General features: G+C 43.8%; 1 protein-coding gene across 19 annotated transcripts in view; it reads left to right on the forward strand.

The window, feature by feature from the left end:
• Positions 1-13,904, forward strand: part of KALRN (kalirin RhoGEF kinase) — a 656,959-nt gene that overhangs the window by 475,154 nt on the left and 167,901 nt on the right. For 5 of the 19 annotated variants that reach the window (XM_036353035.1, XM_036353039.1, XM_036353040.1 and 2 more), the window contains exon 34: positions 468-530. The exons of 13 other annotated variants lie outside the window; for them this stretch is intronic. In XM_036353035.1, the coding sequence (XP_036208928.1) occupies positions 468-530 (63 nt within the window). Of the gene's footprint in view, positions 1-467; positions 1,449-13,904 lie in introns of those variants that run through there. One more of the 19 variants, XM_036353033.1, reaches the window with a different exon arrangement.

A 13,904-nucleotide genomic window follows, 5' to 3' on the forward strand; every position in this document is an offset into this window, starting at 1 on the left:
CATTGTTATTAACTTAATTAGGGTACTTCTTAGGAAGAGCCACACTCAAGTGGCCAAAGAGCCGCATGTGGCTCGAGAGCCGCAGTTTGCCGACCACAGGTCTAAGACACTGGGAAGCCACGGCAGGATTGTCCTACAGGGGACTAATGAGAGGAACAGTGTGTGGTTTTGAACCCTAATCAAGCTGGCAAAAGTGGCCACTCAGCGATCCTCATCTGTGTCCTGGGCCTGCCTGGTCTCGTCTGAATGGCCAGCCCAAGGAACACCCTCCCAAGCACTGCTTGCTCCATCACCTCTTCTAAAACCATTGTGTATTTGCCACATTGCACTCTGTGCACTGGGTCGCTAGAAGTACAGTAGGTTGCACTGATGATGTAACTCTGTTTTCTATAAAGGGCTACGTGATCTCATGCAAATTTTTGGAAAGTCATATGCAAATCACAGAGCCCCGGCCCTTTTCTTAACAGGATGGCAACCTGGCTCCTCGGTGGCACCTGGGACCTGGAGATCCTTTCTCCACTTACGTTTAGCGCGCAGCCTGGGACTTGTCCCTGCAGCTCTCCGGGGTGCCGTGCCGCCGTTGAGACCTCCCACCTGGACTCCCATCACCCACCTCTCTTGAGACTGCTCTGGCAGGGCTGGTGTGGGCTGCAGCCTCTGCCCAGAGGGCAACATGTTCCAAGCAAAATCTACCCCCTGGGCTGTGGGCTCACCCCTCAGGGCTCCCTGCTTCTCTGCTGGGTGCAATTCGAGGTTGCCAATCTTCTCTCCAAAGTCTAAAATGGTGGGACAGTAGGGAACTGTGAGAGGCCTCATGACCCAAGATACTTCCCCCAGCTCCCAGTCTAAACCCCAGGGACCCCAGGCCCTCGCTGCCCTAGAGGTCTACGGTGTCAATGGACAAGGTCAATAGAGGGAGGTACTTGTCTCTGGAGTTTTTCTCCAGCTTGACCGTGTCTATTGTCAGTAGCCCCCAATCTGGAAAATGCCATCTCTCTAATCTAGCCTGCTTCCCCGACCTCATGAGAAAGAGGGAGGAGGAAGATGGATGGTTTATGATAGAGAAGAAGAGGGTTCACTCTAGCTGTCCCCAAACATTGGCAAACATCCCCCAGCAAATGTTCTATCTGCTTCAGCCTACCCCGGTTGTGTCAAGATTTTCTAGTTTCTTCCTAACATCACTCACTCCCAGGGCCTCTGGTTCAGAGACCTCCCTCCCGACCTCCCGCTGCATCCAGATCACCCTTTCAGGGGGTGGGTGGGAAGTAGGAGAAGAAATAAATTAAACACTCTGGTGACATGTTGATCGTTGTGGAGACTGGAGGATGGGTATGTGGGTGTTCATTATACCATTCTCTCCACTTTTGTATATGTTTGCAGTTTTTCATAATAAAAAGTTAAAGAATAAATAAAAAAAAAAAGTCCTTCAGCTTCTGAGACTTAAGAGAGAGCCCCAACCCCTAACAGTTTCCTGGAAACCCCACATTAAGGCAAGAGGCAAAGATAATTCCATTACATATATATGTATATATATATTCATTTTCTAATTTTTTAAAGGCCCATTGCTTTATTTTCAATAGAATAAACCTCATTTCTAAGAGGGCCCAACATTGGGCTCACTCTCCCCAGCTGGGCTATGGGGGAGGGCTGGGTAAAGGGTCCTGAAAATCCTGAAAGTTTACACTTCCATGTATCTCACAGTCGCACTGTGAGGACGGGGTCTGTTCAGTGTTCTGAACTCGGGGAAGCGCGCGCTCAGTGCAGGTCGTGCTCTGGATTGGCACCTGGCTCAGGAAAGGACTGTCTTTGTACTTGAATTTAAATCCAATGGAGAACCTTAACACGGGCATTTGCATGACTGAGAATTGCTGCTGTCTTTTTTCCGTATGTCACTTTCTTGAATGTGTTCTAATAAAATGATTCTAAAGCAGGCTGTTGATATACAGTGATTTATAAATACTTTCTGTCGAGTGCTGAGGCCCTTAATTTTTTTTCTTTTTTTTTTACCAAGAATCCACCCTGTCCCACTTCCTGGAAAGATCTGTCTAGCTGGGGACAGATGCCCTGAGCATGCGTCTGGCAGGATGGCGGCACCACTGCAGTTACCATCACTAATAAGAATTATGTCAACCACAGCAACGTTGCCTTCTAGTTGCCTAGCAGCAGAATTTATTCCCCAAAGTGAAGAGGGCCATATGCAGTAGATGAGTGTGTGGGGAGGAGGTGGAGGAGGCAGGGCAGGAATAGGCCTGTGAATCAGTGGACCAGGGAGCGGGGGAGTGGAGAGGGGCGGGTGGAAGGAGAGACAAAGGCAGCGGATGATGGAGAGGCAGAGTTCAGACTCGGCCTGTTCAGTGATAAATCTCAGCACATTCAATGGTAATCAGTTGTTAAACTTCATTTATAAAATTGCACCATGGCAAGTGACAAACCTCAAAAATCTCATTAAGCAAACTGGAAGCTAAAGGAGAAGATAGGTATTCCCAAAGATATCTTGAGAAACACTTCTTTTTCCCCCAATCTTCATTCCCCTTCAGCCAGACAGGTTAGGCCACCGCCATGGCCTAGTGACAAACTTGGGCTAGTTCTTTGGGAAAGGAGGCATTGTTAGCCTTACAAGGGGCAGCGAAGGCAGAACCAGACAAGGAGGCTTCCATTTACACGCACCTTCCTCATCCCAGAGGCCGGGAAGGCCCTTGATACACGTCATCTCTAATGTTCACAGCCATCCTGAGAGGCAGGCAGTATTGCCTTCATTTCCAGATGAAGCACCTGAAGCTAAGGGAAATAAATAACTTGTGCAAAGTCATAAAGCTAGAAAATTGCAGATCTGTGATTCAAGTTGGGTCTCTATCCCTAAGACCCTGCTTTCTCAAACCATAGGGCTGATGGCCCACTGCCCAGCCTGGCTCTCCCTTGTACACTGCATGGCCCTCACTTTAATGAACTGTGCATCTTCTGTCTGCCTTGGGGGCAGAGGGAGAGGTAGAGCCAGCTCAGCTCTCCTTGTGTGGTTGGAGATCCCTTCCAGACCAGGGTCTTTGCAACCACATCCATGTGCCTGTGACTTAATAGTGTAGAGCACAGGCTGTTGAGTCTGAGATCACCAGTTGGTTCCCATAAGAATGTGCTCACTCATCAAATATTTGATCGCCTACAGTGCTAAGCATCATGAATTACGGGGGCAAATACTTATAGACTCAGCCCCAGTGTTCACAGATATTACCAGTAGGACATACATTAATCAGGTGACACATGAATGTAATTACAGCTGGAAGCGACCTTGGAGATCATTGAGATCAACAGATGACACTGAGACCCGGAAATGCTAAGCAATTTGCCCAATGCCATATAGCCAGTTAGGGACAGAATAAGGACTGGAATACAGAACTCCTGATTCTTATTCACAGACAACTCTTTCCCTACCACATCACAGTCTAATCTGTTGCGCACCTATGGACTGCCCCCTAACCCTGGCCAGCCATGTAAACATGTTGATCAATCAGTACATTATCCCCAAACCAACTACAGGAAACCAGACAGCCTATTTGGTAATGCCAAACGGTACAGTGAACCATAGCCCCGAGGATGGCATCTACCAAGCCTTGTCTGCAGGAACAGAGAGGCAAGGCTCCCCTGCTGTAGCCACGCTGCCTGTGAAGGATGTTCGCAGGTGTTAGGTGTTTTGGTCTGACCCCAACATTTTCTCATCTCCCAGGTTCAGCAGTCATTCAGGCACTCATTAATTAAGCACATATTTATTGAGCATCCCTAGGTGGCAGGCGCAGTTCTCAGAGCTGAGTAGGGCACACAGCAGTGAGCAAAATGGGCTGCCCTTGTGGAGTGTACATGCTAGCTGGGGGAGACAGACATGTACATAACACAGCATCTTAGAAGGTGATAAATGCTACAAAGAAAAATAACAAAGGGATGTAGGGAGTGCCCAGGGGAAGGGAAGCATTTTTAGGTAGGGTGGTTGGGGAAAATATCTCCCTGAGAAAATGATGTACTGGGGCATCATTTTATATTCATCCTCTCTCTCTCTCTCTCTCTCTCTCTCTCTCTCTCTCTCTCTCTCTCTCACACACACACACACACACACACACACACACACACACACATAGCTGTGCAGTGTGACTTGAGAAGTCCCATAAGCCTTCCTCTACCTCCTTCAGAAAAATAAAGATTTCTCAGTAGCAGATCCCAGAGCCCAATCCCCAGCTTTCCTTTCTTCCTTTGCGCTAACAGTGGTTCTCACACTTGAGCATACATCAGAATCACCTGGAGGAATTGCTAAAGCACAGACTGCTGGGCCGCACTACCAGAGTATGTGATTCAGAAGGTCTGGGGTGGATACATGAATTTGCATTTCTAACAAATTCCCAGGTAATGCTGATGCTGCTCATCCAGGGACTACACTTTGAGAGCCACTAGGTGAAGCCATATAGCTGTTAGATCCCTGTAAAAAAACAAACTATTATCTGAGTCTGGCCAGTGTGGCTCAGTGGCTGAGCGTCAAACTATGAACCACGAGGTCACAGTTCAATTTCCAGTCAGGGCACATGCCGGGGTTGCGGGCTCAATCCCCAGTGGGGGGCGTGCAGAAGGAGCTGATCGATGATACTCTCTCATCATTGATGTTTCTATCTCTCTCTCCCTCTCCCTTTCTCTCTGAAATCAATAAAAATATTTTTAATTAAACTATCACCTGGAAAGGACACATCCATTCATTAGGATCTCTGGATTCAAAGTAGCTCTCCGACGAGCAGGATCCTTGAGAAATGCGACTCTATCCTAACTGGGGTAAATTTCGGAAGCCACAGCCCAAAACCTCCAGGCATGGAGGAGTCAGAGCCAAGGACAGATCCTGAAGAGGTGGTGACAATAGTATTTCATTCCTAGTCTATCAATGCTCTGCATCTTCATAGCATTTAATACTTTTACAAGCCCTTTGCCCACAGCTCTCTTTGGAGACAGTTAACATGTTAGGTAGGCAGAACAGGTGTCATTATTACATATCATAGATGAGAAAATTGAGACACAAAGACATTACATGGCCTCCCTTGGGCATGAAGAATGAGAACCCCTTGTGGCCTTACACCTTGCTCCGTGTTCTTTCTTCTTTAACACTCTTCATGACATAGCTGGAGCTTTCTCTTAGGGCTTCTACCTGGGCCGTTAAAATCTAGGACATAGAGTCACTCTTTGCCTGTCACTCTGTTCAAAATCCCACTGCTTCAAGCAGATGATTCATATGGGTGATTAATTGCAGCAAACACTAGGCCCTGCATGAGTTTTCTCTGCCACAAATGTATTTTTTCCTCTTCTACCGCCAGGTATTGTTCAGAGAAAATGCTAACTCATTTTGGCATTAGCCTAAGCTAGAACTAATCATTATGAAAGCAAACCTGCTGGGGGAAAAGCACACACAATACTTTCCAAAGACAAATAGAAATGGCATTTTGATTATATGTACCGTTGCTTCCATTCCATTAGTAGGGATAATTGAAAGTTTTCTGTATCACAAAGCACACAGCAAAATGAGAGTGGATTTTGTTAAATGTGATGGCTGGTGAATCCCATTTGCAGGTATTTAAATATACCAGAGAAACATCATGGACATGAAAGATAACTTCCAGCACTTGCCCTTCTGGTTATTTTCTCCACAGTGAGTGAGGTCTCCCACTGAAGCTCATACACAGTGACCCAAGGTTACAAGGAGCTGTCTCTCTTCAGCTTCCATACTGTTTTTGACCATCCAGAAGCTTAAAGTTTTCAAAATTTAAAACTGTTCTCATGGGCCCAGCCAGTTCTAGGTTCGGTGGAAAGAGCATCAGCCTGTGGACTGAAGGGTCCCAGGTTTGATTCTGGTCAAGGTCATGTACCTCGGTTGCAGGCTCATTTCCCAGCCCTGGTTGGGGCGCGTGCAAAGGCAACCAATCGATGAGTCTCTCTCACGTCAATTTCCTCTCTCTGTCTCTCTCCCTTCCACTCACTGAATATAAATAGAAAAATATCCTCAGGTGAGGATTTAAAAAACAAACAAACTGCCCTCATTGGTCTCTCAACCCACTGATATTCTGACATCTTCCTTTGGCACTACCATTGGGATCCCTCATTGATTCAGTAAACATTTATTAAGCACTTAATGTATACCAAACCCTGTAAGAGCCACTGAACAGGCTACAAAAATGAGCTAGATACAATCCTATAATACCATATAATAGATTCACTCTGTAAATTATGTGGAATAATCTACATGCAAGTGTATTCTAGATGTAAATTATAAACCCTTGTGAGCACCCCCCCCCCATTTCTATTGTCTGTACTCACTTTGTACTCAGATAAAACTAATTGATGAGTTATGTTAGCTTCAACACAGAGGAAAGACACTAGCCCTGGGAGGAGAAGAAGGGTGAGGCAGAAACTCTGCTCTGTGGTTGGAGCACACATGGAGATCTGCGTCAGCCGAGGCATGGCAACAACGGGGCAGCGGGACCTAAACTCTGCTGTAGATGTTGATGTTGCACATGTGGATGATAGCAAAATGTGTGAGGGTCATAGAGCTTGGGGGATTAGAAATCCCATATCGATGAAAGATCCAGTGTGAATGTGTTTTTGCTGAGTTTTATATTCCAAAGTGTGCTGTAAAAATGACCATCCCTTAAAAACAAGTAGCTCACACCCACTGCAACACAGGGACTGAACATGTAAGAAAATAGGCTGGATTGGGGGCGATGGAGTGGGCTGTGGAGGATTCAGTTAGTTGGGTCAGTATAAGAGACTCTGTGAGAAGAAGAGATGCAGACGATAACCCAACAATGTGAGTGTGTGTGTGTGTGTATGCAGACCTGTACACAAATACACATGCACAGAAAGGTGCTGAAGGCCAGTAAAAAAGACTTTATGAGGATGTGATCCCTTTAAATAAATTCCAAACTCATAATAAAAATAAAAAAAGACAAGTTTAGAAAACCAAAAGCATAGTCATAAAATAAGGGTAAGATTATAGTTCCGGTGACCAAACGGCTGAAGGAATACCATTGACCCACCTGCCTCCCATGAGTGTGCATCAGCTTTCACTCCCCTCCCACCACAGGCAGCGGCTCAGGCTGGCCCACTCTGCTTTAGGCTGGGCTTTGTGAATGGTGGGATTTCAAGACAGGGACTCGGGGCAGATATGCAGCCGGATCTCAGATCTGTTCTTTGGACCCTATTTCTGGCACCTCTGCAACGTGGAGAGAATTTTCACAGCACAGGCGCTGTATCCAGGCTTCCCAGTGACCATCAAGGGTGCTAGTGGCATGGTAACATGGCCAGGTCTACAATGGGTGAGTGTGGACATGGGTAGTGGTAGCCACAGGGAGAATTCAGAGGGTTCAGAAACAGCAGTGATGGGGAGAGGGTCTCTGTGTATCTGCCTTTGAGTTTCTGGGGTGGTAGAATAAGGATGTTATTCTATTTGTAAGGGTGTCCAGGAGTTCTGTTGCCTGTTGATGGTGACCTTTGAATGGGCCTTATCCCCAAGCACAGTGTGGAGTTTTTAGATGTGGCCGTGCTGGATTCTGCTGGGTGGGGGTTATGGCACACATCAGGTGAAAGGAAGTATCATGGTGGGGTGGGCCTGACACCTCCTTGATGGAGAAGCAGGGTTTAGATTTCACTGGTGTGGCAGCTGTGCTCTGAGAGTGACCCCTGTGCATGGCACTCCAGTGTTGCTCAGGTATCTCCTAGATTTACAAGGACGTGTGTGGGCATCTAGGCCCTGAAAGGAGCAAATTGGTGATAAAATTGATACACAGTTAAGTTCTTTAAGGCCGGCTGGAAGTTAGCAACGTAAATAGGAGGCTTTGTACTTCCCAGATTCTTCTTGCATTTTCATTTGGTATTGGAAATACTGATATAATGCCATATATATATTTCTGGGACTATTCAATCAACAAACTTGTTATAGGCCTCAAGGGCAAGCCATCAAAAATTATCTAAGCACGCTCTGTGTACCCTGAAGGCCACACAGGCATGCTTAGAAATAGAATCAGCCTTTAAGGGGAATTCCCTGGCAGGGTCTGCTTGGTTGGTTGGTATTGCAGAATGTAAGTGGTGACAGTACAGCTTAATGGCACAGCACAAGGTCGCTTCTAGGACCAGGCAGGTGCGTAGCATAGGAGCGGTCATCAATCAGCGTTTCTAACTTCTGAGGACTTTTTCAGAAATTAAAGTGATAAGGTAATTAACCCAATAATTCTGATGGTGTTACAAAGATGATTGCTTAGACTACATGCCATTTTCCCTTCATGCCCTAGACCTCAGATTTGGCTGTAATTGTCAGAAATCTGGCTAACTGGTTTCTTCTGGATTAAATGTCTTGTAAAAGAATGCACATGCAAGCAGAGGTAGGGGTAGGGTGCAGAGGGTTGAGAGAGGATAGTATCAATAGTTCCATTGGACACATTGGACACCAGGGATATCAAAGGTTATGTCCAAAGTAATGGGGTGATTTGGGTTCTAGAGGGTTCCCTCTACTATCAGAGACTATAGGGAAGGCTAACACATCCTCAGAGATCAATAAGAGGGTCATTCGTTCAAAAAACAAGAGAATGGATATTGTTAATAATAGTTACTGTTTAATATCCATCGTGTCATTTATTCATCAACAAATATTTATTGAATATATACTGTGTGCCAAGCACTATGCTAGACAACAACAACAACAAAAAGACAAGAATTTTGAGCCCCAGGGAGCTTACATCCTCATGGGAATGTGGACAAGTAAAATGTATAAAATGCCAAATGATGATGCAGGCTATAAAGAAGAATATAGCTGCAGGGGTGGGGTGAGGGGAGGACCTGAGTTCCAGTGACAGACATAAGCAGGAAAATAGGGCATAATGAAATTCGTCCAGATGATCTCAAGGCTGATGGTGGTCATGAGGCTGTGAGCGTTGGAGGAGCCCACTCCTCTGCTAGGAGCACAAACAAGGTTTTAGAAATCTATCTTCATTGCTCCCCAAACTCCCATGAAGACCTGGGGAGGAGAGGTCTTGTCTAGGAGCCGACAGGAGTTCTCAGGTTAGATGGCTGCTCCCCCAAGCTTCATGTCTCCATTGGAGCCAAGAAGGTGCCCAGGAATGTGCCCGGAAGTAAAGGGGGACTGCAGACTATTCCCCCAGCCTCTGCCAGGAGTCGAAGGAAGCCCTTCTGGTACAGGATTAGCCAGGTTAGAGGAATCTGGATTTCATTCAGAATGATGAGGACCTTACCTGCAGTGTGATCATACATCCCTCCTCATTCACATGGTTAGATTCTTTACAATAAGTCTAGGTATGGTCCAAGAATAAAATTAATCTAAGAACCAAGAGTTTAGGGCAGACATTATTCATAAATCTCTGAAAGCTCAAATGGGCATTGCAGATTCTGAGGAGTGTGATGAGGTATTTGTTTTATCTTTAATTGGTTTAAAATATGAATTCCCTTTGGTTCCCCCCGCCTCAATTCCCAGTAGGCTGCAGGGCCCCTCAAGTCCAGCTTGATAAAGGTTCAGAAGCAACAGGAGGAATAGTCGGCAATCATGCCTGGTTGGGGCAAAACCAGTCACCATTACAAGGGCAGAGAGAGTTTCACTTCTTGATCACAGAGAGCAGAGGGCCCCTGGAGACCCAGTAAAGAGATGCAAGAATTCACATCAGAGTCTTGGGCCCTCATAATAGATATGTTCAACCCAGACTGCAGGAAGTATGCTGAGTTATAGTTGTAGTGTAAATGTAGCTTCCCCATTTCCTCTTCCCAAACCCCGCTCAGCACCCATTGAACTTAGGCAGCATACTTGGGGTTAAGGAAAAACTGGCTCTCTCCTCCTAGCTGCATCAGTGTATCCTCAAAAGGCAAGTTTTTAAGACTGAAGCCAAGTGAGAGAGGAGCTCAGAATGCCAGCACACACACACACACACACACACACACACACACACACACACACACACACACACACACATACACACCCTTCCATTCATTGTGTAATTCATTGTTTCACCTAATGCTAAGCCTTCTCTCTGGAGAAAGACATTGCAACATCAAGGCTAATATTCTGTCATCACTATACAGGAAAATTAGTCTCAAATGGTGTTGTAGCTCCTCCAGAAGAGAGCTGGAGGGGCAAGTTCATTCCAGCTCAGGTCTTGGTCCAGGAGCCAAGTGTTCTAATGACAAACAAAATCACATTCTCCATGTGGCTGTGAGGAGTCAAGTATGGCATTTGGTTATTTTTTTTATTTTCTTGGATCAACACATTGGTGCTCAGAAGGGGTGCTCTGGCCATATTTGGTATAGGTCAATCGTCTTGTGGCCTGTCCTAATAAAAATTTGGCTTTGAACATGACTCAGACCTCACTTGTAGAATGCAAAACTTTTGAACTTGCATGTAGATGTAAGCTGGATGAAGAACTAGTAGAGCTCTATGGGAGAATGTCAAAGCATACAAATAATTAGATTTGTCATTGCTGCAGAGTAAGTTCCATGAGGGCGGGGTTTCTTGTCTGCTTTTTTCCCTGCTATATCCCCACTGCCTATAGTAATGCCAGAAGCATACTATGTACTGGAAGTACAGTTGCACAGTACGTAGAGTAAGTGCACTCTCCTCCGTGAGCAGAAATACAGAGAGAAATATTCTTCCAGTTTTAGTGTGACCGGACTGGGAGGCAAGTGCCTTCATTGCACCATTAGGGGGTGGGAAGGAGCCTGCCACACAGTGTCATATTTAGCAAAAACAAGGAGCATGTGGCTTGATTTTCAAATAATGCAAGATAGAAGACTGGCTTGATGCATGATCTGATAGGCAGAGCTAAAATCTGTAGTCAAGAGCTAGGATTGATACATGGAGAAAGCAACTGAAAACCAAGCAAGGCTCCAAGGCTAATATTCAAAGAAGCAAGTGGACAGTAGAAGCCCAGGTACACAGCCAGGTGTGGGAAATGACTGTGTGTGGTTTGGCCACTAACAATTCAAAGAAGTCTCATAAATGACGGCTCATCTCTCAACACAGTTTTCCTTGTATTCCCTATGGATGAGTGGTTTTTTTTAAGTACTACTTGACTTCTGTAGATCATTTCTAATTAAGAATGACCAAATGGGAAGATTGAAAAAGGAAAAGCACCAACCCAACAGAGCACAAGTCCTCAAAATGAAACAATTGTATGAGAAGTCAAATTTGAAAAATGTCTCTCATTTGGTTTGCTTCAGTGAGTTGGTTGCCAATGAGAATGATTAAAGTTTGAAAGACAGTGTTATTGAAAATGCATTTCTCCTCTCTGCCCTGACCCATCCCCATACTCATGATTCTCATTAAGCATTCCTGAAGCTCCAGGAAATGAAAATGTGAGAATTGATGCATCTCTTGTAAGTGAGCCCAAGAGCTGGTCAGCAATGGGTTGTGATGCCAATTTCCTGAGGGCAACTGAAGCTGGCTCTCAGCTTAATCTTATTGAGCTTTAAGGCTGTTTGTAAAGTACACAAAAGGAATATGAAATATTGTCCTTAACTAAAAGAATTGTATATTCCACTTGGGAGAGTGAAAATATAAATACTCAAAAGAAAATTCACACTGTGTGTGGAAGGAATAGCTATTGCATTAGCCTGAGAGGTCCAAAAGCTATAATGATCTCTCCTCCCTCTGTATCTCTATCCAGTACCAAGGACGAGTCATAGCATGTAATGGCAGTAATCTTCAGGGTTCTGTTTTTTTCTTTTTTAAAAAATAACTAATAATAACAATCATGGTAATGGTAGTGACACAACAATAATAAAATCCAATAGGTCTGCCCAAATTGCATTCAATTTATATATGTCTATATTTGTCTTATGGCCCCATTACACCTCTGTCTCTTTCTTGTCTTTATTTTTCCTACCACTCTCTCAGTGTTCCTGGCCTCCTACTAATATACATCCCTAAGACAATTTCATCCAGAGAAGATAATGAAAGCAGATATATCTGTCAGAATAAGCTAGGTAATGCTATGGTAACAAACAACTCTAAAAATATTGGTGGCTTAAAACAGCAAGGATTTATTTCTTGCTAACATAACACTACATGTTTATTATAGGTTGGCAGCAGGCTACGTTCATCATATGGAATTAGGGACTATGGCTAATGGACCAGATTCTAAAGTTGCCAATTTCCATCTCAGACAGACAGCGAATTTTGAAGGATCTTAACCCACAATTAAATGATTCAGTCTGGAAATGGCTCAATATCCATGGCCAAAACTAGTTGCATGGCCCTCCTCACCCAACAGGGGCCAGAAAAACAATTCAGTTATATGTCTAGAAGTCAAAGAGCTAGAAATATTTAGTGAAGATAAGAATGACTATATTAGAAGTTAATATTAACTTACATTTGCAAATAATTTACATGTCATTGCTAACTCAGATTTTCACATTTTGGATCTTCTCAAGTGGTGTGTGTGTGTGTGTGTGTGTGTGTGTGTGTGTGTGTGTGTGAATTTCAAACAAATACATTGAAGTAATGTCATTCATGTTTAAATCAGTGTTTGCTTTATGTTACTCCCAATACCTAATTTCCACTAGGCCCTGGCCATAATATTGGCCTATCTGTACTCGTTCAGTGCTAATGTCAACATCTAAAGATCAGAAGCCTTCTTGTTCTTGAAACTTTTTCCAGACTTAGGGAACCAATTTTTGAGGATACAATATCCTGATGACATATCTTAGGGCTTAATTTATTACATTATTTACATGCTAACTGGTAGAGTTCTCTGTTGACATCTGGCATCTGACTTTACATAGTGGAGCTGCACAGTAGGGTTGTGAACTTAACCCTCTATGGTAGAGTCACTGACTAATGTGAGAACGTGATTTATGTGCCACTTTGCTCCTGTTGCAAGGAGTGCTATATTATTGCATGGCCTTGTTCTAGAAATCACATGGTTATTCCATTATTAAGGATCTTTGGGTATCACTGGGAAGCCAGAGCAAGCTCTACTGGAAACCACATTCAAATTGTTTGCAGCACAAGGCATTGGACACAAGCAGACCAGGCAAGAAAATACAGAATTGCAATGGGTTGGAAAGAACCCTTTGTTGTCATCAAGAAATTTGGTTTGGGTCTTAATTCTATTGACCAGGTGTATTAGCTTTGAAAAAATATTTTAGTGAAATCATCTATCTTATCAAAACCTCAGTTTACTCATTTATAAAATTGGAAAGTAATAGGAACTTACCTCTAAATTGTATTCATGCTTAAACATTCTGTTTTTCTATTACTGACTTAATTGAAACCCAGAAGTCTATGACTTTTAGTCAGAAAAAGTCAATAAGCACACATCCAAAGTAATGTAGAATTTGGAAATGATATTTATAAAAAGGGAGGACAATTTCATATGTAATAATTATCTGCACTGATAAAAGAGACATAGTACTATATGGCCATAATTTTTTTTAAATATTCAGATTTGAAATACAGGCAGAGGTTGTCATAAATTAACATATATTCTTATACATGTATTTACCCATTCCTTAAAAAATATATTGAAACTTTACCATATAATCAGTTGGGTTACATGAGCAGAGAAAGCAAGGGAATTGCGGACGTTGGCAGGAGCCTTACTGGAATCCCAGCTTCATAAAAAGGAAAATGATGAAGGGAGAATGCAAAGGGTTTGGAGAAAGTAAATGGCTCCATGAACAAGAGGTCCCAATGTGGTTAAAGAAAGTTCATAGTAAGAGTAATTAAATAAGCAAGTCAGAAGGAAAATAAGGAAAGAAGACCTGAGACTTCTGCTTCTGACCAAGATAGAAACACAAGGACCAGATATACTCTCTGCCTGAAACAACAACAACAACAACAAAAACCAAACCAAAACAAAAAACACAGAAAAAATATAAGAAACTACCAT

This window comes from Myotis myotis, unplaced genomic scaffold, assembly GCF_014108235.1.
Source record: "Myotis myotis isolate mMyoMyo1 unplaced genomic scaffold, mMyoMyo1.p scaffold_m19_p_2, whole genome shotgun sequence".
NCBI lineage: Eukaryota > Metazoa > Chordata > Mammalia > Chiroptera > Vespertilionidae > Myotis > Myotis myotis.